The following is a 26,123-nucleotide window of genomic DNA, read 5'->3' on the forward strand; positions in this document are numbered from 1 at the left end:
GCTCTCAACAACGTGGGTAGCTACCACGACTTGTTAATGCATGCCCCAAGAGACAAAATGTATTTTATTGACATAAAACACTTACATTAAATAAACACCAAAAACCAGCAGCAGCTTATTTCTTTTAAATAAAAATATTATTAACTATGTTATTAACCTTCTCATGGCCTTTTGAATTTAAGGTCTTTTTCATATTACTGTAGTAGTTTGGAGATTTCTTAAGTAGTGTCCTTCCTGTAAAAAAAAATAACTAATAATAATAATAATAATAATGATAATAATAATAATAATAATAATAATAATAATAATAATACGTAATTAAATAAATAAATATACAGCTTAAAATTTTCTCCCACAGCAAAGTAAATGATGTACAGTGAGCAACATAATCAACACAACTACCTAACCTGACCTAATTTCCTAATTTTAATGGTTTGAAAAAGATTTGGAAAAGTCAACCACAGAACTCTATCCTGATTTGTATATTGGAAGGTAGAGCAAAAAATAATAAGAATACCTGTAATACAGTATTGTACTTTGCTATATCGTGTTTTTGTTAAAAAAAATTATTTATTTTCGATTTTTTACTTCTTTATTTCACTTTAAAAGATGAAATTTTTATCACAAACTGAGAACACGACTATGAAGTAAAAGGTAAATTGACGGGTATAAACACATACCAAAAAAATTATGAAACCAAACTGAATCAATTATAGAAAGAGAGAACAGTATTGTTTAAGAACAGGTGTCTGCGTTAAGAAGCCGAGTAAGAAAACTTTTCAATAGAGAAGAAGTTCTTCAGTTTATCAAAAACATCCCCAATATAGTGGAGGAAATGAATTTTTGTCAAACAAAAAGATCATCAAGAACCTAACCTAATAACTTATAAATATCAGTATATATGTCTGACCTATCCTAACCAGAGAAACCAAAAGGACCTGACCTAACCACCTATCCAATTTTTTTTTACTTTCTGACACCAATTACTAGTCGAGAAGTGATTAGCAGTCCGATTTATTCATGTAGGACCATTATTTGACTTCATTCCGGCTATATTTGGCTACATTTGGGTAATTAGTCGGACCGCCCCCTAAAATACTTCATTGCCCTTGGGTTACTGGTCGAGTTATTTAGAACAAGCAGGGTTAGGTTGTTACAATATTGTCTAGTTCTGGGAAGTAAATATACTGTATGGGGATTAATGAGTCAGAAAGGATGCTGGACCACTCTGACTGGGATAGGTAGTGTCTTAGCCAGGAGATTACAGCCAGACAGTGCCACGGTAGGTGGGAGGGGAAAATGGCATTACCTGTATATACAGTATACAGGTACCTATAAACGCTTGGCCTTCCCTGTACCCTACCCCAACAGTGGTCACAACACCTGCCATTAATATAACACCCTGAAATGGCTCTTCAAGGGTAAATACCCTTCACAAAAATTACGCACAGTTTCTTAGCCCATAGCAAGTTTCAACTACATATACAGTAATAACAAAGGTTGTGAGGTAATAAATACTTACTGTTTTCTGCTTCTTACAATCCGAATTAGACATAACTTCTTTTAAAAATCAGATATATTAACCAATTCGACCTGTAAACACTCCCGGCAGCCCACGTCTACAATAACCGACAGAACTTATAAGAACAAATAGTATCCAACACCTCCTTAACGGGTGTTGCAAGTGTTCTAACCAGATCACTGTAGCCAGGCCGCGTACATCACGAAACACTAACGGTCTGGCAACACTGCTCCTGAAATACAAAAAAAATGCCGAAACAAATTAAACTGCAACAGATCAGTCATTATTCATGCTTTATATATATATATATATATATATATATATATATATATATATATATATATATATATATATATATATATATATATATATATATATATATATATATATATATATATAAAGTGATTTGTTCAACACTGGCACAGGTACAGTTACTACAGACACATTCTGAAGCCAGTACGCTTTCTTATCTTTACCTTCTTCGCCAGTACTTGTCAACAGTGTGTGACAGAGCCATGTCAGCCCGTAACAAAAGCCGTGACCGACAGCCCCAGCGGCTAACAAGCAGATGAGTGACGTTCGCCGCGTTATAGCCAGACTCGCTTACCAACACAACACTCTAACTGAGGAAGTTGACACCGGTTTAGGAGTTTATTGAAGTAAACACGAACATGAGGTTATGTAAGCAACACAACATATTGACGGGGATAATGATCACGCTTATCTTCTCTCATTTATACAGTAAAGCAACTATCACAATTAAATATTCGTTCTTACTCAGATTTTAATATACAGCATCTACTGTATATTTGAATTTAATAAGGATATTTTATTTTATAATGACAGTAAGAAATAACATTAATTAGAAGCTACCAAATAAATACGAATTATAAAACCCTTGTGATGATTTAAAAAAAAATAATTTAAATGTTTAGTACAGCTGTGGGGTACGTGATATTTGGGTTCACACTCAGGATGGGATGGAGAAAGGAAACTCACAATGTGCTCTCTGTATAAGTATTGTATTGGATGTACAATGCAGCTTGGTGCTGGGAAGGCAGCATGGTTACAAGCGTTGAGTAGAGAGAGCTGGTTGGTGAGGGTGCTCAGAGGAAGACCAGCTTGTGGGTCACCATGCTCACCGGCGGGAGCGAGGGCTGCCAGGCAGGAGGAGGTGTTGCTTACTGGTTGGTGTAGGTAGAAAGAGGTGGTTCACCACGAGGTTGGGTCTTATATAGCGGAGGTAGGCGTGGCTTAATAGTTGACCTCCGTGATGTATGGCGGCGCTGGTTGACCTAGACCATGAGGCATACACTGGGGAATTCGCAGGGTCGGCTACTCAGCGACAAGCGTTTGTAGAGGAGGAATCCACTACACAGCTTCCTCCAAACTCCTTGGGGGAACAATTCGAGAAATATTAAGGGAGATAATGGAGGCTACCCTTCAGCACTTTTCGTTAAATGTGAATAATACCGTTGTTGGTAATTTTTACAAAGTGATATTTCTTTGACCATTTGATAGAATAATTATCGTCAATACAAAAGAGCAGCCCAAAAGTATCCCAAATACCCTTCAAGTTACTTTACAAGTATTGCAGGTCATCACTCTTCATGACGATATATCAGCCCCCCCCCCTTTATCATTATACTGTATATTATATTTGTACCACTTGTGTCTTTGTATATTATTTGTCAATCAAGTGACCCATTTCCCAATTATGAAACTTTTTACATTTCTGTTGGTTGTGGTTTGGGATCTAGAGAGAACGGGTAACATGACATACGAGAGAAAAAGTACATTTCAGTGGGTGACTAACCAACATAGTATGTAAAGTACTGTACTTGAGAGCATTATAAGAGATGCCATGATGGAACATTTACTACGAAACAACCTTGTAAGGGATTGCCAACAGGGTTTTATGCCTGGGCACTCCTGCTTAACACAATTACTCAAGGTACTGGATATTTGGACCCATATTCCAGAACAGGGTGGTAATATTGACAATATTTACCTAGATTTTACCAAGGCTTTTGAAAGTGTACCCCATGAAAGGCTTTAAATTAAACTGGAAGGGTATGGGATTCGGGGAAATGTCCTAGAGTGGATCGGAGACTTTCTCCATGACACGAAATCATCATGTGTACGTCACAAGCGGGGTACCACAGGGCAGTGTATTGGGCCCATTGATTGAAAATGTCCAAAGGAGGGCCACCAGACTGGTGCCTGCACTGCAGCACCTCAGCTACCCTGAGTGCAATTATCTAGATAAGTTACAGCTGTAAAGCACATACAATACAGGGTGCATTAAAAGTCTGTTCTAATAGAGGAGTGATTTATTTCCTTCATTGCAATGAAAGCTCAAACTGAGAACTATTTGATAAGTGGTAAGAAATCTTGTCATACCAATTTTCAATAATCATAACAAACTACAAACCTCAGCAAACACTGATGATACTATGACAACCAATCCCAACAGTGTTCTCTCAATGAATTTTTAAAAGTTTACATAAATCAGTTTAAATAATAAAATTAATTGTGTGTGTCATCAAAGTAGGTGTAATGTGTTTAAATTTTAATGAGGGGATAATGTAGATGGTATGAAACATTGTCTGATAAGACCTTAAAGCTGATACTGAAGGCTAAGACACTGGTGAAATAGTGAAGCATGTGCTTTAAGCTGAGATATACACAACCTTTAGTCAGTAATCCTTGTGAAACACTGATCTACATCTCACAGCTGAATCATGGGTCACACCTTGTTACATGGGATTCTTTTGTACATATTTATTTACTCCAAGCAGAATGCTTAGAGATACATTCGCCATTAAATTTTCTTGCACAGGTGGGAACGACAGATTTCAGAATGAGCACTATGGCTCATGTCATCTCAGAATGGTTGGTGTGCCTGGTTGTCAAGTGACTCAATATTTCACAATAATATATGTTGCTTGTCTTTATAGTATTTACAAGTGAAAAGAAGTACAGTAATTTAATTAGCAATAAGACTTACTCAGAGAGCAATGTTCAGATTTCTTGCTCATTTTGTCATATCATATGACCTTTTGAGTGTTTAAGAACTTTTTGTGGCGAGTGTACATTAGATTATCTTAATGCATGTATGTGTACAAATTTACCTGTGCTACTGCAAGTGGCTAAGTCAAGAATGTATGTGTTCTTACAATTTGTTTTGGTGCTTGTGTCAATAACCAGAAACATGAGACACACAGTCATATATTTCACACTGTACGTATAAAGTTGGCAGAATAAAATCTGACATTTTTTCTGAAATAAATCTCTGATGTTCTGCATAAAGCTCAAGATAAAAAAAATATACTGAAACATCTAGCGATGTAAGCTAGAGCTGCATCAAAATATCTTAATTATGTTTTTTATACTACCTGTAAATATACATGTACTGTACTGTACTGTACTGTACTGTACTGTACATGTACTCAATTATAGCAACAATTACAAATACACTGTAATGAAGAAAAAATACTTAGAGTATTACAGTACTGTATACACTAAATGAGTCTTGTGTACATGTACAAAAAATTTATCTTATCACTACTGTACCGTAATTTCACCTAAATTCAAACACTTACTTTAAAATTTAGTTCTGTAGAACAGAAATATCACAGAGGAGAACTTACACTACTATAAATTAACTAATAAATCAAAGAATTACCATAATCAAAAATATACAATATTAAATATCTGAAAATTAAATAGTTATTCACTCATTTCACATTTATATACTCTAGTACACAAAAATAGTTTCCTATCATATAGTAATTATTCTTGCATGAGATTTCAATAAGATGTGGACTGGAAAATTTGGTTTTTAAAATATCTCTGGGAGACCTGTCGGTGAAGTTGCTCCACCAGCAGAGTTTACTCCTGGGCCTTGGAAAATGTCTTGCGGGGTTGCAAGAGAGCCATACTGCCCAGTGCTTCCTGCCTCCCGCATTCTTGAAGCATCTGATAAACATATCAAAGTACATTACTGAATATGAATTTCAATACTCTATCTACTTCTGCACTGTTATGTTAACATTTGTATGATTTATGAGTCATTAATCAAGTGAATTATGAGATTCCCACCAATAACACCACCTCGGTTAACGTAATTTCGATTAACGAACTGCCTTCCATAAGGATCTTCAATTCGGTTAACGAAAAAAAATTCGGTTAACGAAGTTCTTACGAACCGACCTCAACATGTTTTCGCTTGCACTGACCGGGCAACCAGCTTTAGTATCAGTCCGCCAATACATTAATCGGTTCTAGGGCTTAAATTCCTTACTATTTTAGTAAATATTAAGAAGTTTATACTATTCAATAATTTTAAAAGTTTAATATTCAATTTTTTAGTCATTTTAACAATTATTGAACATAATTGAAGGTAAAGCGACTTGTTTAATGCGCATCCAGCCTCTTAACACAGCAAACAGAAGTTAGTCTCTCTCTGTTTTCACTGGAGGTAACATCTTGCTTGAGACTCTCTTCAACTAAACGCTTTTTTTCTGTGTTTCCAAGCAAATTATTGGTCATTTTGAAATATATTTTACATATTGACAATATATAATGCAGTGCAGTGTTGATTTAAAGAAAATAATCTTGAATTACACCAAGAGAGCTAAAATTTTATGGGTGAAATGGCGCCATGGGGTGACTTCTCTTCCACCCCAATGCCTTCTCTTCTTCCTTCTCCTCCACCCCCATTCTAAATCCCATCATCATCATCATCCAGGAGCCTTCTACATACACACCTCAAAGTAAGTGAACTTTTCTACCATTTTTGTTGAATTTAGGAAATTTTCGGTGAGCTGGAACCAATTACCCAAAAACCCATTGAAACAATGGTTTCGGTTAACGAACTTTTCGGTTAACGAACGACCTTCTGGAACGGATTGAGTTCGTTAACGGAGGGGTCACTGTACTATATACTTACCAGATGCTTTAAGGTCATTCCAACTTTGTTGTTCTCCTGAGATGAAAATGATGTAGAAAGTGTTTCCTATAAAGTAAATTATTCCAGCTATCCAAAATACAAGTTTCCACTGTCCCACAGTTTCCTGCAATTAAGAACACAATTATTTGTTGAGATTTAATAGTTACTTAACTGTGAAAAGCTTATAAATACATGCTTAATATTTTAAACACATCTTGAGTTTTTTATGTTGTACTTTGAAAAATACTGAAATTATTGCTTTTGATTTTAAACAAATAAATGGTCAGTAGGAGAGAAACAGATGTTTCTGTAGGATAATTCAACTTAGTTTTTGAGGTAGAACTAAATGTTTATTAACATGTTTAAGACCACAGTAATGTGAAATTAGATTCAGATATATTTTGGATAGAAAAAATACAATTTGCATAATGTCAAACTTCTCACATTTTCTGACAAGTGTCTGGCTGTCTGCCTCTTATAGTTCAAGTACAGTATATGAGGTTATACTGCACAATACAGAACTAGGAAAGGGAGTGTACTAACATAACAAAAGCTTCTTCCACTGTACAGTACAGTGGCATACTTAAATTTCCACTTTCCAGACCATCGAATAAAGCAACACAACTTTGTACAGGTAACTGCTGTGCTAATTTTAAAGCTCTGTAAAGATATTCAGTAAGAATATTACTGGTGCATAAATTAACAAATGATGACACAAATTTCAGGTTGAAGGGAGGAACTAACGTTAAACCAATGACCCACAACTTACCTTTCCAGTGATGAGGTAACCAACAAGCTGAGGAGCCAAGAATCCTGGGATTGTAGCAGCAGTGTTGGTGATGCCCATAAGTGTACCAGCAAAGTTAGGGGCAATATCTAGGTGAGAGTTTATGTAGCCAGAGAGAGTTGCACCATTCAGGCCCACAGCTCCACACAACAACGCAATTGCTGCATCTTTATGACATCCAGCATAACCAACAAGGACCAAGCAAATCATGGGGCCATATATACCTAGAAATATACACTTCAATATTAATTACAACGGTAAAGTTGTATAACATACGTGAATAATGAAAATAATGACCGATTAATAGAGGCGTTCAAACAGTATTATTGTTGAGGTTAAGTACTAAAAAACTGGGAATTTTCCCCCATAAAAATTAATGGAATAAGAACGGTTTACATTTCTATTTGCTGTTACCATGACTATTCTGACAAAAAAGGGGAATTTTCTGTCTTAAGAAATAATGTAATAAGGATGGGTTATATTCCAATTCATTGCCACTGTACCCTGTGACATCCAAACAAAGAATAAACAAGTACTGTACTGTTCTGTACTGTACTGTACATGTACAGTACCGTAGTTACTGTAATTATGGAACAATCAGTGGTGGGATGTAGACCCACGTGCAGGTGATGCCAGCTGCATTCTCACCACTCCGCTTTTTTTAAAACTTCTAACTTCAACTCAAATATTCCACTTTTTCTGTCCATCTTATGCTTAGGCTCACTCTTTGCACTTAACACATGCTCTAGACCCATTATGACAATGTAACACAGACATTGCAGGTTGCAGGATAAAACCCACGGAATCCTCGAAGACAATTTTTACAGAACCTAGCCAAACATTATTATTATTATACCGTATTATATTTTCACCTCCCGGGCCTTGATGTGGGTCATTAAAAATGACCCGTGCCCGGGTGGGCTAATGCCCTTAAAAAAAAAATACACGAGGTTGCACGAGATAAACATACAGTAATATCTCTGTTAGTCGGAATCTCTCAAACCCAGATCTCTCCGAGAGCTGGAATAGAAATTTTCTCAAAAACTAGTTCCCAAAGCCGTAATTTCCGGAAAATTCTGAGAAAATTTTCCCGATACCTGGATAATTGCGGGGATGGGGAATTTTTCTTCCGGGTTTGAGAGATGAAAATCGGGCACATTTTCTGTTAATTCCGAAAACAAATTCAGTTACCCGGAAAATTCCGGGGATGAGGGACATTTTTCCGGGTTCAAGAGATAATGTACATAATGGGCAATTTCTGGAACTTCCGAGAAAATTTTTCCATTAGGTTTTCCCGAAAAATTCCAGAAAATTCCGGGGATGAGGGATTTTTTTCCGGCTTTGAGAGTCGTCTTGTTACCCAAAAATCTCTCATTCCTGGAAATACTCTGCAACAATTGTTCCGGCTAATGGAGATATCACTGTACAGGTGTACTAATATTTCCTGAAAGTACATTTTGCTAAAAACTTAATACTGTACAATTCATAATTTACTGTACTCGTTTCAATACAAACCCATTGGATATAAGATACAGTATTTAAATATACACCCTACAATCCTACATACAGTATTGATAACTGGAGTGTCTTGTTTGTTTTTGACACATACAGCTGCAGCAATCTTACATAAGGTGCAGTATACACACTACATTAATAGACCCTGTATTCATACCATAGGAAATTAAAGCTAAAAAAAAATTATTTGCACTTAATGTATATATAAATGTATTATCTGGTAATTGTAATTTTATTTTACTTGTACAGTATAGGTATCCCAAGCTATACGAAAGATAGAGTTATGAAAATTCGCTTATACGAATTTCTAAAATTAACACTTCTTTAAGTGTTACAAAAGCTTCCCCCGCTAACACAAATTTGGGCCCCGGCAAAAATTCAAAACCTGGGGCAGCCATCTTGGAGAAATGCGCGGAGACAGCTAGTCGTTGCGTGTGTAAGGTCATCTCTCTTTATCCGTGCCATCCCTTTATTATTCCTTTCATCATGGCATCCAAGTGTTCTGCTGAATATTCGGCTACCCGTAATACACCAAAGAAAATAGGAAGGGATGTGACCCTTGAGACAGCAGTGATGAGGTGGGCAACCCTCCTCATCCTGCTGAGTGAGGCCCTTACTCAGCCCACCCTTCCCCACCTCCTTGTGGTAGGCCCAAACTGCCCTCCCATAAGGTAATGTTCCAAAGTTATACAGTACAGTATTTTATTAATGTTTTTAGTGTATTAGGTAGTAAATTACAATAGTTGTGTACTATCTATCATCAGTTAGGTAAGGTTTTTTTTGTGAACCAATTTCATATTTTTGGGGTATGATATTTCGGTTTTCTTATCATTGGGGAACCTAATCCTATTTTCCCATATGTTCTTTTATTTGCTATACAAAAATTCACTTAATGAATGTTTTCAGGAACCTACCTAATTCATTTAGTGAGGATACCTGTATGTTTATATGTTGACTTATCATTCCCCTACTGATAAGCAACGAATATGTGAAAGAGTGAGTAGCAGGGACCCCTTCTGCATTATGGCTTACAAACTTACTCCTGTACACACATACTGTATGAGATATGGTAATTACTGTAATATACTCACCGCCAACTTCACACATACACTACTTTACATTATACAGGTAAACACAATCAAACACACTTACCCATAGGCTAGTGTTAATATTTAGTGTTCATGGTTTATTTTATTACTGGTATCTTTTTAGAAAGACAGTTTTAATGTAAATTATTTCACTTGTTTTTTATTTAATTAACAATTTATTATCATATTTTTAGAAACAAAAGCTTGGAGCTGGCGGACGCTCGCCCCACAAGGGGTCACAGCTCAAGATTGAAGAAGCCGCAAGTCCAGAAAACTGTGATGGCAAACTTTTTTGGAGTGACTGCCCGGATTTGCCAACAGTGCGTGACAGAGACGTGACCGATTGCCCGGGCGGCTAGCGAGCCAATCTTTTGGTGAAGAGGATAAATGAAAAGGAAAAGTAATCAGAGACGTGACCGATCGCCCAAGCGGCTAACGAGCCGATCAGTGGCGAAGAGGATAACAGAAAAAAGAAAAGATGTGCAGTACACTATATTGTTCAGGGGTCATCTTGGGACATTATCATCTAACTTTCATCATAATATCCTTTATGTTATATAATAGTATTGTATTTCATGTACTACTGTATACAGTACTGTATTCTAGACCTAATTTTCTGGAAAACTCACAAATCCAGTTTGTTTGTGGTCTTGAGCTTGGTACACAATAAATATACTGTACTACCTGTAGCAGTTACCTGGTCTGCTTCACTCAGAAGTATTAGTACCTACCTTAAATTCTCACTGTCTTACCAATAACTGCAACACATCAAAACATGCCAATAATGATTGCTAAGATATTAAACATTTTGTCTGAAATCAAGCAAATCTGAACAAGAGACTGTCCAAATTTGAGAAGAATAAAGCATGGCAGTGAAGTGAAGGACAACACTATTATATAAAGTGAGGAAGAGAATCACAAAGCTTTTCCCCTCAGCCCAGACTCACTCCAAAACTGCATGAGTAAAATTGGCTCACACACACAGCCCATTTACCTAATGACCACTCAAACTAGAGGTGGCCATGGCGAGGAAAGGAGGACAGTGCCCTGTGTAGGATCCCCCCATTGTTCTTGATAGTCTTGACAAGGGCCATTTTGAAGCCCAGTACTGTTCTTGCTTCCACAGCTTGAGCTTGTAAGAAAGCATATAAAGTGAGGAATAATAAGAACAGGGAGATATGCTACCTGTACTATGGTAAGAAGAAATGTTGAATAACTTGCTTATCAAAACTATTTTGGCAATATTAAAGTCAAGTAAGTTAGAACAAAGAAATATCAAGAGTAGAGAGCTGAGATAAAATGTGTGTGGAGGCTGTCATGGTGGTGTAGATTGATGAAAAATGCAGAGAATAGTGGGTGGAGATATTACATGCATGATACAGATAGACAAATAGATCACATCTACAGTACTATTTAATGCTCAGATTTACCAACAAATTTACTTCAGACTCCTTTAAGAAGAGTTTACCTGCTGTGGTTTTGCTAGACAAGTGAGAAATGATAAAATACACCATTTCAAATTTTGAGAAAATTAAAAAAATTAAAACACTTATCGATTAAAACACTGTATAGATTCTCCCCCTGAGTTCTTACCAATGCTGTTGAAGATCTTGCGGGTGGCCGTGGTGGAGAGAATACCTCTAGCTCTGAGGTGATCAGCCACCTGACCAGCAGCAATACTAAATAACCACATAACAAGGTATGGCAAAGCTGAGATAAAACCACTCTGTGGACAATAAGAGAGAAAATATGATAAGGAAAAAAGTAAATTTTAAGCTATAAAAATCTTAGATCCAAAAAATACACAAAAGTATCAGTGGGTGGTGGATAATGACAAACACATTCCCTGAAGATGTTCTATATGGAACAATTGTCAAACAGCTTCAGTAATACACATGACAGACTGTGAGTAGACAGGCAATTTAACATTCCACTACGTATTTCTATACTATAATTCTATGTTACAGTACAGTGTCCACACAAAACTTTTATGTAAGCCATGACACTACAAATAAGAGAAGCTCTACAAATATTGCCTTTCACATTGAAACTGTTTTATAAAGTGCAAGATCAACTATAATGACAAAATGCCTATTCATCACCATGACAATTTTGAGCATTTAAGTTGACTACACCAAAGTGAGATAAACTGCCTGTGTTGGTGGTGTGTGGTAGAGGAACAACATGCAGTGAGCTCTTCTTTTCAATACAATATGTAGTACAGACAATGGCTCTGATGATAGACCTAAGGTAACTGTCCAAGCATGGACGTCTGCAGGGGGGTGCACTTGCACCACCCTGGAATTTTTTTTTTTGTAATCCTTGTTTACAATACACTCTGTGTACTTTTGACAATTCCTTTGGTGGCTTGACCTGGCTGGCCGACTCAGGTAAGACTGTCATGATGTTGACATCACAGAGGAACTGTATACTGTATACCTGGTGTTAGGTCAAGATGAAGCCATGACCACTTGTCATCAAAACTGACTATGCATTATTTTACAGTTAGTTTAATTAGCAATTTTCAGAAATACTTTGCATATTGTACCATAACTTAACTAATTGTGTTTTGTCTTCAGTTCTTGATAACCAGTATGATAGTTGAGTAACTGCACAATTTGTTTAGTACATTATGACACAAATCATAATTACAAACATTATAATATTTATTTATAATATTATTCATAAAGGTAAATAAGAGCAAAACAAATACACTATAGTGGATGATTTAAAAATACCTACCGGGGGTATTTACATTTACTGCCATGGAAATTATTACATTATAATCATGCTTCAAAAATCTGTCACAATGAGTTCATGTATACCAAGCATGTCCCTTGCAAAACCAAGTTGTGATGGCAATGTGAGTGAAGATCCAATAATTAATGAATATAGAAAAATATGGCTCAGGAAAAATGGCACAGTTAAATGAGATCTACAAAACTGATAATTTTACTGAAGAGTCACAGTCCTGGTTTGAAATGTTGGCACAGCATCAACATTCCCAAAAGAAAACAGCATCTGATTCTGGTGCAACCTTGTCTATGACGGATCTTCTAAAGCAGTGTGATTTGTTTCCTGCTATTTGAGAAACCCTACTATAGTGCATTTTTCTCAGCTGAGAAATTATGCCCCGTCCCCTCCTCAAAAGTTACTGCTGATTGGCTGTTGCAAACCTGTCCGATTTTGTCCTGAAGTAATGATGTATTTCTAAATGAGCATATTCATAATCATTGGGATGACCATTTCTGACAAGAAAGGTATTTATCTAAATTATATAAAGATACATACATTTATTATTTCAAACATAAGCACACAGGAAGTTTATCAGAAATCTTATACAAGAATTAACTGTTAAACTCTGGTAGCAAATTCACGCTTTTGGAGGATGCATTTAATATACAGTACAGTATACTTATTTTTACCCACAATGAGGCATACTAAGACAAATTACGTATCAATAATACTACATTATGCAAAAACAACATTTTAAAAAATCAGAAACACATTGAAATATTACACGACCGTTAACAGAGGCGGGAAAAATATGAAGTTGTTCATGGTCATATTTCCCACCTCTGTTGATGGTCGTGTAACATTTCAATGTGATTCTGATCTTTTAAAATGTTGTTTTTGCATAATGTAGTATTACTGATATGTAATTTGTCTTAGTATGCCTTATTGTGGGTAAAAATAAGTATATACAGTCTCTCCTCGACTTACGACGGGGTTCCGTCCACACGACCAGGTCGTAAGTCGAATTGGTCATGTTGAAAAGGCGAAAATAATACATAGAAATTCTAAAATGGGTGTCCCTTTTTCTTCTCAGCACCACGAGAACTCTCACTTTTACGCTTGCCAGCCATTTTAAAAGGAATTACAAACGAAAATTTTGTCAGTACACAGCGCGATCACCAACGTCTGTACTAGAAAATACGTAATTTGAAAAATATTTTATACGACCACGGCGGTCGTATGTCCGGGTTGTCCTAAGTAGTGTATGTCGTAAGTCGAGGAGTACCTGTATTAAATGCATCCTCCGAAAGCGTGAAGTTGCTACCGGAGTTTAACAGTTAATTCTTGTATAAGATTTCTGATAAACTTCCTGCGTGCTTATGTTTGAAATAATAAATGTATGTACTGTATCTTTATAAAATTTAGATAAATACCTTTCTCGTCAGAAATGGTTATTCCAATGATTATGAATAAACTCATTTAGAAATACATCATTACTTCAGGACAAAATCGGACAGGTTTGCAACAGCCGTAACTTTTGAGGAGGGGGCGGGGCATCTTTTCTCAGCTGGGAAAAAACGCGCTATAATCTCCTTGACACTTCCAGCCTCCACTTGTGAAGTAGAGCGGTCATTTAGCAGAGTGAGACAAGTCAAGACATGGCTTCGATCAACAATGTCAACTGAATGCTTTTCTGGATTGTGAATGCTCAGCTGCATCACCAGAAAGTGTTAATAGAAAGAAAGCCTTGACTGAAGACATGATAGATAATTTTTGGAGGTGATAAATGTCGCCTGCTGTATTTATTTAACCATTGAAAGTACGCTGCTAATGTTCTGGGCAAGTCACTATCATGACAGACAGCTAGCATTGACCATCCCATGATTTTTGGGATCAATGATATCAAATTAATTATTTTCATTAGACACCCTTGTGTGCAAGTGATTTCTCTTCATATCAATAAATTACAAAATAAATGAAGAATAACTACAATCTCATTGGCTAAAGGACTAACAAGCAAAAATTAAAAATTAAAATAAATTTCTATATATTTTTAGGTTGTTTCTATTCCTCTTCCACTCTTGTGTGAGGAGGAACAAGTGGCAAAGAAACCTACGAAGGGGAGAATGATGGACAGCGATGTAAAAAAAGTATACAAAGTGATAAAAGGGCCAAGACAACATGTACAAACAACCACACACTTTTCCTTAAATATATTAAAAAAATAGATACCTATGAAATCATGGAAATAAACTTTGTAGCAGAGGTACAGTACTCACATGAGCTAAGTCAAAATGCAGGATATTCTTCATATATGTGGGTAATTCTGTTAACAGTGTGTAAAAGCCCCAGTTTTGTGCTATGTGGGCAACAAATACGGCCCAGAATGGCATAGAAGTGCAAATGTGCCTCCAAGGAATGGGTAGAACCTGAAAAATATGGAAATAATTATTCCATTATCTTGGACACTCAACAGTACAGTACAGTATATGAATATGCTACCAAACGTGCTGGCCAGTGGTGGAAATACTCTATATTGAACGAGAATCATGGAGGGGGACCACTAAGCAGCCGAGTTTTAAGAATCAAGGGATCAACCCCTGCTTAGCCACCCTGCATAGAAAAGGGAAAGATAATATAAATTAATAAATCTATATTATGTTGTCCACAATGTAAAACTACAGGACATAAATCCTACAAAATGTGACAGGACTCTGAACATAATCACACCTTTCCTGTTACAAAGAGTAGGCTTCATGAACAGAAAGGACCTGGTTAAACACATAGCCATAAAAGATACTACTGTAGTTGTATTGTATAACTTGTGTGAAGGATAATATTTATATTCACATACACAGTTGTGACAAGTAAGGCAGGGCAACAACTCCCTATAACTTAGATATACATCCATGGCCAGGCAGGGAGGCATTATTCACCATGATATGCATAATGTTACTCAATTTGTCAAGCCAAAGCCCAAGAATAAACTAATCGACATTATTAGGAAGTAAAGAATAACTGGCAATTAGAGTTATAGTGCCTTTCTTAACACTATTCTTTCTATAGAGATGGCATACTATTGAGCATTCTATTACTTTTGGGGAAGATTAATTTAGCTACACAGTGTACAGTACTGTATTACATTTGTATGGAAGGTGGTTATGAAGCAGCTCAATACAATATCTGGTGTAAATGGGTGTTATATAGTTTTTAGATTATTTGTACAGATAACATAGTAAAGTCATCATGTCTGTACCACTTGGGAACAACTGTATGTGTACATAACTTAATCTATACAGTACAGTACAGAACAGAACAGAACAGAACAGAACAGTACAGTACAGTACAGTACAGTACAGAACAGAACAGCACAGTACAGTACAGAACAGCACAGTACAGTACAGTACAGAACAGAACAGAACAGCACAGAACAGCACAGAACAGCACAGTACAGTACAGTACAGTACAGTACAGTACAGTACAGTACAGTACAGTACAGCACAGCACAGCACAGTACAGTAAAGTACAATAAAGTACAGTACAGTACAATACAGTACAGCACAGCACAGAACAGCACAGCACAGTACAGTAAAGTACAATAAAGTACAGTACAGTACAGTACAGTACAGTACAGTACAGTACAGTACAGCACAGCACAGTACAGTACAGTACAGTACAGTACAGTACTTGAACTTTTATTTCTGAATAAAGTATGTGTGTCATTACTTACCTTAGTGTTACTTGGTGACTGATTGAGAGTTGTCTGGATATAAATCTTCTCATCCAAGGATATCCTGGGGTGTGACTCAGGTGTGTTATGGACCTGGCAACACAAATATCAGAGGATATGGTAGTGATATAGCTATACAAAATCCACCCAAGTAACCTAAGTTGGTATAACACAATCATCTGTATCACCTACTTTAGAAATACAGGTAATACCAAAATCAGTGTATCCATTTTAATTTCTTTGCCATTAGGGATGCACATTGTACAGTGCATGAACTTTAGAATCCCCATTTTTCTGTCTTCTCAACTTTGTTTTCATAATTAAATTACAGTCAACCCTCGCTTTACGCGGTCCCACTTTACGCGTTTCAACGTTTACGCGGTACCCTGCCAAAACTGGAATGCTCACTTTCCGCGGTGTGTGTACCCTTTTACGCAGAGAGCGGCGCGAGCAGGGTGCGCACAAGGTCGCCCAGTCATCAAAACATTACCGAGTTCTTCACCCGCCACCCACCACAGCCGGCCCAAGTCAGTGATAGTGATAATGATAGTGAGGATATGGACTTATATGGACTTTGAGGGGTTTGACAAAGAGGCCCTGCAAGCCTCTGTGGTGGATAGTGATACAATTGATACAAGTGATACAGGTGAGGGCCAATAATCTGCCCTCTGCCTCGGAACCAACCCCACATCCCTGTGTTCCCAGCCATCTTTTCTACTAATGTAAGTGTTAAAAAACCTAATATTATTGATATTTCTCTTAATTATTAATTGTGTGTACATACCATCATAAAATTAAGAAGTTATTTTTACTACAACGTAGGTATTGTGTCTGAAAAAGTGGAGTTTGGGGGTCGGCCCGGTCTCTATTTCAATTAATCCCATAAGTTATGTTGTTCACTTTACGCGTTTCTCACTTTACGCGGGCCGCCGTGGGTTCAATTGACCGCGTAAAGTGAGGGTTCACTGTACAGTATTATCATTGTCATCATTAGGATCAATATGAGTATCACCCCAAGTTTTATATGCTTCATAAAAAGGATGTTGATGGAATTCAACACATATGCCCATTTTTTTAAACATCCAATGGAAGTAAGTCCAAAAAGGAATCCTCAACATCAGGTTAGTTTAAAGTGACCCGAGAAATGGATTCATCAAAACTATTATTTGAGTTTGACAAATTCATTTGTCAGGTTACTTATGTTCAAGATTTCTCTTCAAACTTGCTGCCCCGAACGTTTTAAAAAATAGGTGATAATGTATAGTACATGATGTCTGACACATGGATGATATCTAGAATAATATTATAATATTCAAGAATATTCCTGTCACTACCAACTCTTTATCTCCCCTACCATTTTATCCTCAATCATGTACTGGTAGCTTGACACAAAAGATATCTCCAAAGGTATGAGCTTTCTGACCCTAAAAAAATAATACATACAATTCAAGGACTTTTTACCCTCTAGGAATGGACCAGGGTATAGTTAGAGAGAGCTAAACTGTAGTATCGTCAATGTCCTCACACAGTATGAGGTAGCTCTGTCATGTTGAGACTATCTGTCATGGCCTATCAGTAAATATTTAGACCATAAAGTTATAATCAGACCATTATGACTCTTTACATCAAACTTACCAGGAGCATCCAGACTATGAACCACAGTAGTCCGCACACACCAAACACATAAAACACTGCTGGCCAGCCCCCGAGGAAACTTGACTGACATAATAAACCGGAGATTGGTAGTGATATAACTGTACCAAACTGAGCCCCTGAAATGAATAAAACAAACATTACATATACATTAGGTATTCATAATCTGTAACACTAAATCACAATAATAAACTGTTGCTATAGTCATCATTATTATCATCGTTTTAACGCCATATTCCACACATGCATGGGTTAGCCGTGATTACTTGACGTGGTGTCTCAATTGCCAGCAGGTAAATTTGAAGCAAATTTTATGACTGGATGCCCTTCCTATCTACCACTCAACCACTAACCCACTTTTATAAAGTGAAAACTGGGCATTACAGTACTACGGTATATGTACCCCCCTGTAGGTCTTCCAAGTGCTGTCTTAAGTGAAAGTTGCTAAATACAGTAGTGCACATTCACTAATTAAAAAAATAAACACTTAATTTGCTGGATACATTAGAATACAAAATTAACATACATTTTTCCTCTAAAGTTAATAAGTAACAAGTACCAAACAGTGTAGGAAATACAACGGAGTGAAAATCTTAAAATTTTACTGTACTGTATTGCAAAATACTGGAAGGTCCTTCACCTTGCCAATAAAGAAGTTTATAAGTGAATATCCCAGTCAAACCTACCTGGCTGTCACAGGATATAACTTCATTCACAGGTGTTTACTGTAAGTGTTTGTGTTATATTCATGACTCATCCTTCACAGTAAACAAAATCCTTAAGTGATTCTTGTTCCAACAAGGTTTCAGTTTTGCAAGTGAGTTTTCTTGTGTGTCGGCCACAGTGGAATATGGCGGACAAAATTCTGGGGAGCTTCAACTCTTGAAGTCTTCATCCATTTGCGAAACTTCTTGTTTCACAGTTGCTATAAACAGGCCGGTTGACAAATGTGCATTGTTGCTGGAAACTAAGCAATCATAAAAGCCTTCACCCCAAATAACTGGAAGGGAATTGGGCATAGTTGGTCTAATTTTGGATTGTTTGTGACTCTGCTTCCTCTTCCACTGAGCTTGCTAGTCACTTCCTCTTCCTCATAAATAATGAATTGTTGAGGGCATGGAAGTTCCTTCAGAGACAAGCTAACTTAGACAAATAAGACCTCATCAGGGCCTATTATTGGCAGAGTTTCCACTGATATCTTTATGTATGGTTCAGTGTGTGTAAGGTTGGGTTGGTCCCAGTACAGAACTGTTCACTCTGATCAAGTTGGAGATGAATTCTTTATACTCTAAACTTAAAAGCTTCCCTAGGAGTGACATATTTAAAGGAAGCAAAAATTCCTGGGGATGACACTGTGACGAGGGGTATGATAAAAAAAAAAAGGCTTATCAAGTGAAGGTTTGTTACCATGTACTTGTCTAAAATCTTCATTAAGGAAACCCTGATATTAACCTAATCAAACCTAACCTAAACCCCATTTAGCATTAAGGTGTTTTATCATTAGGTGAAATAAGAAGAATTTCCTAATCTTCATAAGACCTGACTATAAACACTGGACTAGCCCTGCATCAGCCATGGTAATCATATATCCAAGATGGTCAGACTTTTTTTATCAAATAGAAAGTTCAAGAAGAGATAAGAAACTCATCAATTCACCATGGCTTCCTTTGAACCAACAGCACAAGCATTTGTCAATAAAGTTCAAGGAAGGAGAACTGATAATGAAGGAAGGAAACTGCCACATGCAGTGTCTAGTGTCATCATTAACCCACAGGCTATAAAAACCTATTATGCAATATAGAAGACAATCGTCAAACAGAAGGTAAGGATAAGCAATACAGTATACTGTACAGCCAATCCTAAAAGTATTGAGACTCCTGGGTCCAGTGGAATAAAAAATGAGCAATAACCTCAGAGGTGTTCCTGCTTGGTCTTCACTCGATGTCTCATATTCTTTTGAACACCTGAGGTCTCAATACATTTTGGATTGGCTGCACTCTTCTAAATTATCCAAGAAACACCTAATGAACATATAATCACCTGGACTTGTGGATATAGAATTTTGATACTGTATATCAAACCTGCTTTTGGTAAAATACATAATTGTACTGTATTAGATTTTTCTATTACCATAAAGAGTATTGAGAGATAGTCTTACCAGCATACACCAGGGAACTCATTTTGCTGCGCTCTAGGGGAGGAACCCACTTAGCCATCATGGAGTTCATTGCAGGGAACGTCACGCCCTAGCAGAAAGCTTACCATTAATTACAAATCACAATATAATGCTAATTTTGTTTCAATCCAGGTAGAATAGTGAATACTCTTTAGTTATTCATAATATTCTTATTTACAACTCATTCCTCCAGAGAGCCTCCCTATCAGGGGGTGACTGTGATAGAGCAGTCTCTGTCATACAGGGTATTAAAGTTTAAACATTTAACAAATGGGCTGTTGTCTCTAACTTTTGTACATGTATAGTCAGTAATGTACTGCCTTTAACTCAAAAGAGTACCGTATTTTAAAAACATAATGTCCTAAATTTAACTTCTTGTCCAGCCTGTATGTGTGTGCTATATTTATGCTCTTAAATAAAAAAATTATACTTCCTCAAGACTTACCTCTCCTAATCCTTCAATAACTCGAAGAGCAATAAACAGAGGTGTGCTTGCGCGGGCTACAACTGGAGTAAAAATTGTCATTATGGAGGTGACGAGAACACCTATACCAAACACAATCTTGCCACCAACAAGCTCTCCTAACCGACCACCAAGCATATTAGTCAGCACATATCCATAGAAGAAAGCTCCGAGGATCAGTCCTTGCTCAGTTTCACCCCAAGGAAATTCTCCATCCTGCAAGAGGTAAAACCATATATTACACTGGTACTGTATACTATTACTGTACTTTTTCATTATGCAACTTTATTTTTCACTACAGCATTTCTTTAATTCTGCTTCAGGGTTGATAGACAGTACATTCAAAATTAATGTACCGTACTGTATATGGACACTGTTCATACACACTAAATTTGAGCTAAGTACAGGCACTGACAAATGGTAATGAGGATGAAGTAAAGTACAGTACTACATAAAGTGCATTTTGGAGCATATTTTTTTTTAAAGAGAAGATTTAAGTATTTGCAAATGCTAGAATACTCAAGATAATAACCATTTACTGTTTACTGTACAACTTTTTCTTTTTAATCAAGGACTTTCATGCATTTGAAAGTTTCTATGATCAGTAGTTGGTATTAGGTACTGTATAAGCATTCACAATACTGTACAATGTGGGTTGTTAATTCTAGATGACCTCATTTTTACAAGACTAATGCGATTCACTTCCTAATACAGTGTATCTACTAATGTGAGAACTTGAGAGAGGAGATAATTATTAAGAAGAGATAATCACAATATATTCAGGGTAAACATAAACAAAATACTACTCCTAAAATATATAGTAAATACTAATCATATACAGTACTGTAGCTATACGGAAAAGCAGCTATGATCTGATGCCCAGCACTTATATATGGAAAGACAAGTGTTATCATGACATATAAAAGGTGATTAATTTCATCAAGTTGGCTGCTTTGTTGGCAGTGAAAGGCATGTGTGATTAATGGTGGTTAATTTTAGTTGGCATTGATAATGAACTAGCCAGAGGTGAAGATGGTTATAGAGAACATATGTTAAAATTAAGACAAAAGAGATGAACAATTATGTATGGATGAAGTAAAGGGTATTTGTGTTAAAACAAAAGGTGCATATCAGGGACAGTAAAGAGTACAAAATGTATACAGTATTATGTACAGTAACGTTTGATAACATGGCTTCTGCATATACTCATATTACCAAACTGGAATACAGTATAAAGGAAACTTAGCACTGTACAGGTAACTAACCTTGACCGGATGAGTGGTGTTGTCAGCTGAAGCCGGGCACACATCTGATTCGTTCTTGTTTGTATGAGGAATAGCGGTGTTGTTAACCATAGCAACAATAGCTACTGACAAATTAACACGCATGGCATATACATTTGCAAACCCCAGAAAGCCCAAGAAAGCCAAAATGTGTCTCGCACCAAAGCAGCCTGCAAAAGAGAATTACACGTTCAGTGATAAGATACAATTACGGTACTCAAGGCTTCAAATTCCCGCACACAAATTATTTTTTTTATCAGAGTAAAATCCAATCTAGATAAACTAATCAGTGTCAAACTTTTTAAACATTGCAATTAGGTATCTTGCACAAATATGCAAAGTTTCAGATCAAATTTCCTGGACACATTGTCTGCCTGATGGTATGAGGGTCACGTAGGTAAGGGGGAATTGCATTTTTCAGTAACACATATTGACTTAAACTTTATTTTCGTTCTGTTGTAATTTTTTTTTTATTCCTACACAATTCAGCCTGAAAAGGAGCAGTTTTCATCAGCTATTAACCAGAAACACATAATGATCTTAAAATTAGATGTCAAATATTGCCAAGTGTCGAGAGAATTTTGGTAGCAATTGATTATGTTTATAAGATAATGACGCTTTGTATGGATGTCTTACATATTTGCATTCATTAAAACAAGCGTATCCTCGTTGTTAAAGAAAAAATATTATTTCAGGAAATAAAGTGGTACTAACCGTTCTTCCTAACTTTTGCCAAAGAATCCGCTGACCTAATTCATATATTCATGAGCCCCCGAAATTTTAATGAAATGGAATCAACAACTTTCACTTAGCATTAATAATTTAAAAAATAAATAAATATTTGAATAAAAATAAACCAAGGCAGCTTATGAATGAACTGGAGATCAACAGGACAGCCAAGGCCCATGGTTGCACTTCAGACTCTACAGGTTTTTGCTGCATGTGAACTTGTGGGTGTGGGTGGAAACTTAGAACAATAGGTAAATATTTGGTTAATAGTGATGACTAACCCGCCCATGTGTTATTTGTTTTGGTGTTTATATTCTTAATCAGTGAGTTCTGATTTGAAATTTTGGGGGGTAAATGCTTCATTTGGTACGATAATTAGACGACTAGACTTGCACTACTTTGTCTTTCTTAGAAGTAATGTGGCCGAGAAAGAGCATTCCCTCCAATCATATTGACGGCTCCGATCAATGCCAGCGCATGGTTATGAGCCACGCGGTTCAGGTGGCTGCTCTCATGTCCACAAAAAACGTAAATTTACACCATATCATAGTAAGTTCTTTCTGTTTAATATGCCGGGGGGCAGAGCCCCATGGCTAGGAAGTTAGATAGGTTTCTTTGGTTAGGCTGTTGAGGTCTTCTAACAATGCTTCTGCTGCTTGTTTTCTAAACAACGAAGTTTAGGTTTGGTTTAATTTAGAAATAACCACTTTTTAACACATCTGTCAAAACTACAACAGTGTCCACTTTAAAACACATTGAAATTAGGACGTTTTTAAAACCTTTTCTATGAAAAATAGGCAGCGTCAATAAATACCAAATATTTATTCAATAAAATCATTATAAATGTTCAAATTTATTAAATTGTGCATAAATAGTGCAGGTCTAAAAACCATGCTAAGCAGTAAGTTAATTGGTAATATTGCAGTAAACAGCAAGCACAGAATTCCAGAATTCACTACACTCAATCAATAGAACTATTTTTCTATGGTCATTTTCTTATGTTACACTTCCATCACAAATTGATAATAAGGAAGTTATTGAATTTTAAAAAGAATAAAATCAGAGCAGCTGTTAGTATGTTCTGGTGGAGGCTGACCACGAGACTCTGGGTTATCACATAGAGTCTGGGGGTACGGGGACAAAGCCCCCGGCTAGGGCCACTGGTGGTCCGAGGGCAGAGCCCCCGGCTAGGACCACCGGGGATCCGAGGGCAGAGCCCCCAGCTAGAGGGTTAGGTAAGGTTTAGTTTGGTTATACTGTATAAGTTAGCAAGCACAGAGTACTGGGAATTCAGAACACTCAATCGATAGAACTATTATTTCGGGTCCGACTAATTACCCAAATGTACCCAAATGTAGCCGCAATGAAGTCAAATGATGGTCCTACAAGAATAAATCGGACTGCCAATCACTTCTCGACTGGTATTTGGTGTCACGAAGTCACAAAAAATTGGTAAACTTAATTTAATCTGAGTTAATAGATAGAGTGCTTGTACCTAACCTAACCTAACACAACTCAGATTAAATTAAGTTTACCAATTTTTTGTGAATTTATGACACCAAATAATAATCGAGAAGTGATTCACAGCCCGATTTACGCTTGTAGGACCATCATTTGACTTCATTGCGACTACATTTGGGTAATTAGTCGGACCGTATTATTTCTCCTATTTTTTCGTAAATAACAGAAATTCTGTTGCATAATGTGTTCTTCTGTTTTCTTGTTGCGATTCGGACAATTTTAGAATTCGCTTCTACCACAAATCTCTCATTATGGCTCTCCCCCACCCAGAACCCAGAATTACCACACTTTCCCCCATTATTGTTAGAGGGAGGGAGGGGGGGGGGGGCTAAATCGCATGAAAAACCATCAGAAAAACTTATTTTTTCATCAGATTCTTTGGTTGCTGTAATCTGCAATTTTACCAGTTAATTAAATCAAACATTGTCAAGATTGCTGTTCAATATATACAGTATTGTAAAGGAAATCACGCCTACCTACTAGTTATAATTTTTACTATGTATTATTGACACCCCAGGTGTGAAAATTGCTACAGGATAACCAATAGTAAGCTCACACCACACACTCGAGGTCAACAAGTGGAGACCGTCATGACTCGAGTACTGTACCTTCAGGCGCGGTCTGAGGAACAGTTTCAATAAGGTGGTGATCATCCTCAACCATTCTTCTCAGCACGTCTTGAGTACCAGGACGTTGTTGTAGTGAGTCTCTAGGCATTGCTGCTGTATACTTGTAAGGCTGTCAGGCGAGTCCGCGGGCCACCCTAACACGACTGCATCTCTGTTTACAAGCCGTCAGCTGACTGTCAAAGTGCCAGCTGATCAACCATCACCACGCTGACGATAAGGTACATTGTTACAGTATGCAGTATTGTTATATATTATAAACTTTATCTTATTAAACAAAGATTATTACTGTTAAGAATATCCCACAAAAAGGTGCAGCTTAAATTCAATTCATCAAGTTATAAGCCAGCCAAGTATAGTTATTCAGTTTTCTCTCATAGAATTTTTTTGTTACTAATGCACAAAACGGTACTTCAGATGTAACTAGAATTATCACGACCACAATGGGGAGGAACACATGAGTTTGTGGCCATGTATCGCACCATTGTCATGCATGTTATACAATTACGGAAGGGCATTAAATTGTTAAATCTAGAATAATGACGAGACAAGAATATCCTACGGCATAATAATAAACTGAAACGCTCCAGTGTAAAAAATGTAAAAGACAACTGGGCGTTTTCTTATGCTACTGTTACAGTACCCTATAGAATCAGTATATGATAATTAAAACTTTTAATGAATAGGGAGCAAGAAATTAATAATCTAATAACTGTGGTACAGTGCATCACCGTGTATATGCGAGTGGGGTTTACCCAGGGTTGGACACGGGGGTCCTGTAGTGGATTCCTCCCCTACAAGCACCGAACCTTCTCGAATTCCCCAGCCTACGTCTCCAGCGCCGCCCACGGAGCGGGGATCAACTATCTGCCCGCCTGCCCCCGCCAGCAGCAACACCTCCTCCTCCGCGCCAGCCTGGCGGCTCCCGCTCCCGCCAGCGACCTTGGCGTCTCTCAAGCCGCGTGCCCTCACTCTGGGCACCCTCACCGCCCAGCTCTCTCTACTCAACGCTTATTACCGTGCTACCTACCCAGCAACAAGCTGCATTGTACATCCAATACATCCTTTCTCCATCCCATCCTGAGTGTGAACCAATATCCAATAACCCTACAGTCCTAACGGTCCCCCCCTCCCCCCTGGATCCGACGATGGGTAAACCCCACTCGCATATACACACATCTCCGGATATGATTTTTATCATGTGTGGTGATCGAGAAGTTATTGAGAAATGGAATGTTAGCGAAAAAAAAGTTCGTTGGCGAGATAATTTCATGGGTAAAAATGTGATGTTGTGTAGTGTGTAAAGGGGGCTATCACAATGGGCTAAATTCCGCATTCCT

At 37.1% G+C, this 26,123-nt stretch overlaps 2 protein-coding genes and 1 long non-coding RNA gene across 7 annotated transcripts in view; 1 reads left to right on the top strand and 2 right to left on the bottom strand.

Moving 5' to 3' along the window:
- The window catches only part of LOC121876779 (bifunctional 3'-phosphoadenosine 5'-phosphosulfate synthase-like), a 40,205-nt gene extending 38,535 nt beyond the window's left edge, over positions 1-1,670 (bottom strand). Inside the window, exons 1-2 of one of the 3 annotated variants that reach the window (XM_042382169.1) lie at positions 1,523-1,645; positions 158-234 (exon numbers count right to left, since the gene is read on the bottom strand). In XM_042382169.1, coding sequence (XP_042238103.1) covers positions 158-193 — 36 coding nt within the window. In that variant the 5' untranslated portion in view covers positions 194-234; positions 1,523-1,645. Of the gene's footprint in view, positions 1-157; positions 235-1,522 lie in introns of all 3 variants that reach the window. The other 2 variants (XM_042382172.1, XM_042382168.1) reach the window with 2 other exon arrangements.
- A 2,170-nt stretch (positions 1,671-3,840) lies between these two features.
- Positions 3,841-25,647, bottom strand: LOC121876780 (putative inorganic phosphate cotransporter). 3 transcript variants are annotated; one of them, XM_042382175.1, is made up of 12 exons: positions 25,539-25,647; positions 24,766-24,993; positions 21,890-22,077; positions 20,607-20,840; positions 20,144-20,231; positions 17,968-18,104; positions 16,333-16,425; positions 14,882-15,031; positions 11,460-11,592; positions 7,246-7,487; positions 6,477-6,600; positions 3,841-5,503 (listed from the first exon to the last, which is right to left on the bottom strand). In XM_042382175.1, exons 2-12 carry the CDS (start codon positions 24,872-24,874, stop codon positions 5,367-5,369), a joined length of 1,635 nt encoding a protein of 544 aa, XP_042238109.1. In that variant the 5' UTR covers positions 24,875-24,993; positions 25,539-25,647; the 3' UTR covers positions 3,841-5,366. The 3 variants fall into 3 exon arrangements, with proteins under 3 accessions (XP_042238109.1, XP_042238108.1, XP_042238110.1); XM_042382174.1 differs by having other exon boundaries at positions 25,515-25,596; XM_042382176.1 differs by lacking the exons at positions 21,890-22,077; positions 25,539-25,647 and having other exon boundaries at positions 24,766-24,967.
- LOC121876781 lies at positions 6,598-7,356 on the top strand. Its single transcript, XR_006090810.1, has 2 exons — positions 6,598-7,110; positions 7,254-7,356. It is a non-coding gene; the product is annotated as an uncharacterized LOC121876781 (long non-coding RNA).
- Positions 25,648-26,123: the final 476 nt, after the last annotated feature.

Source organism: Homarus americanus, unplaced genomic scaffold (assembly GCF_018991925.1).
Source record: "Homarus americanus isolate GMGI-L3 unplaced genomic scaffold, GMGI_Hamer_2.0 scaffold50281, whole genome shotgun sequence".
Classification (NCBI taxonomy): Eukaryota; Metazoa; Arthropoda; class Malacostraca; order Decapoda; family Nephropidae; genus Homarus; species Homarus americanus.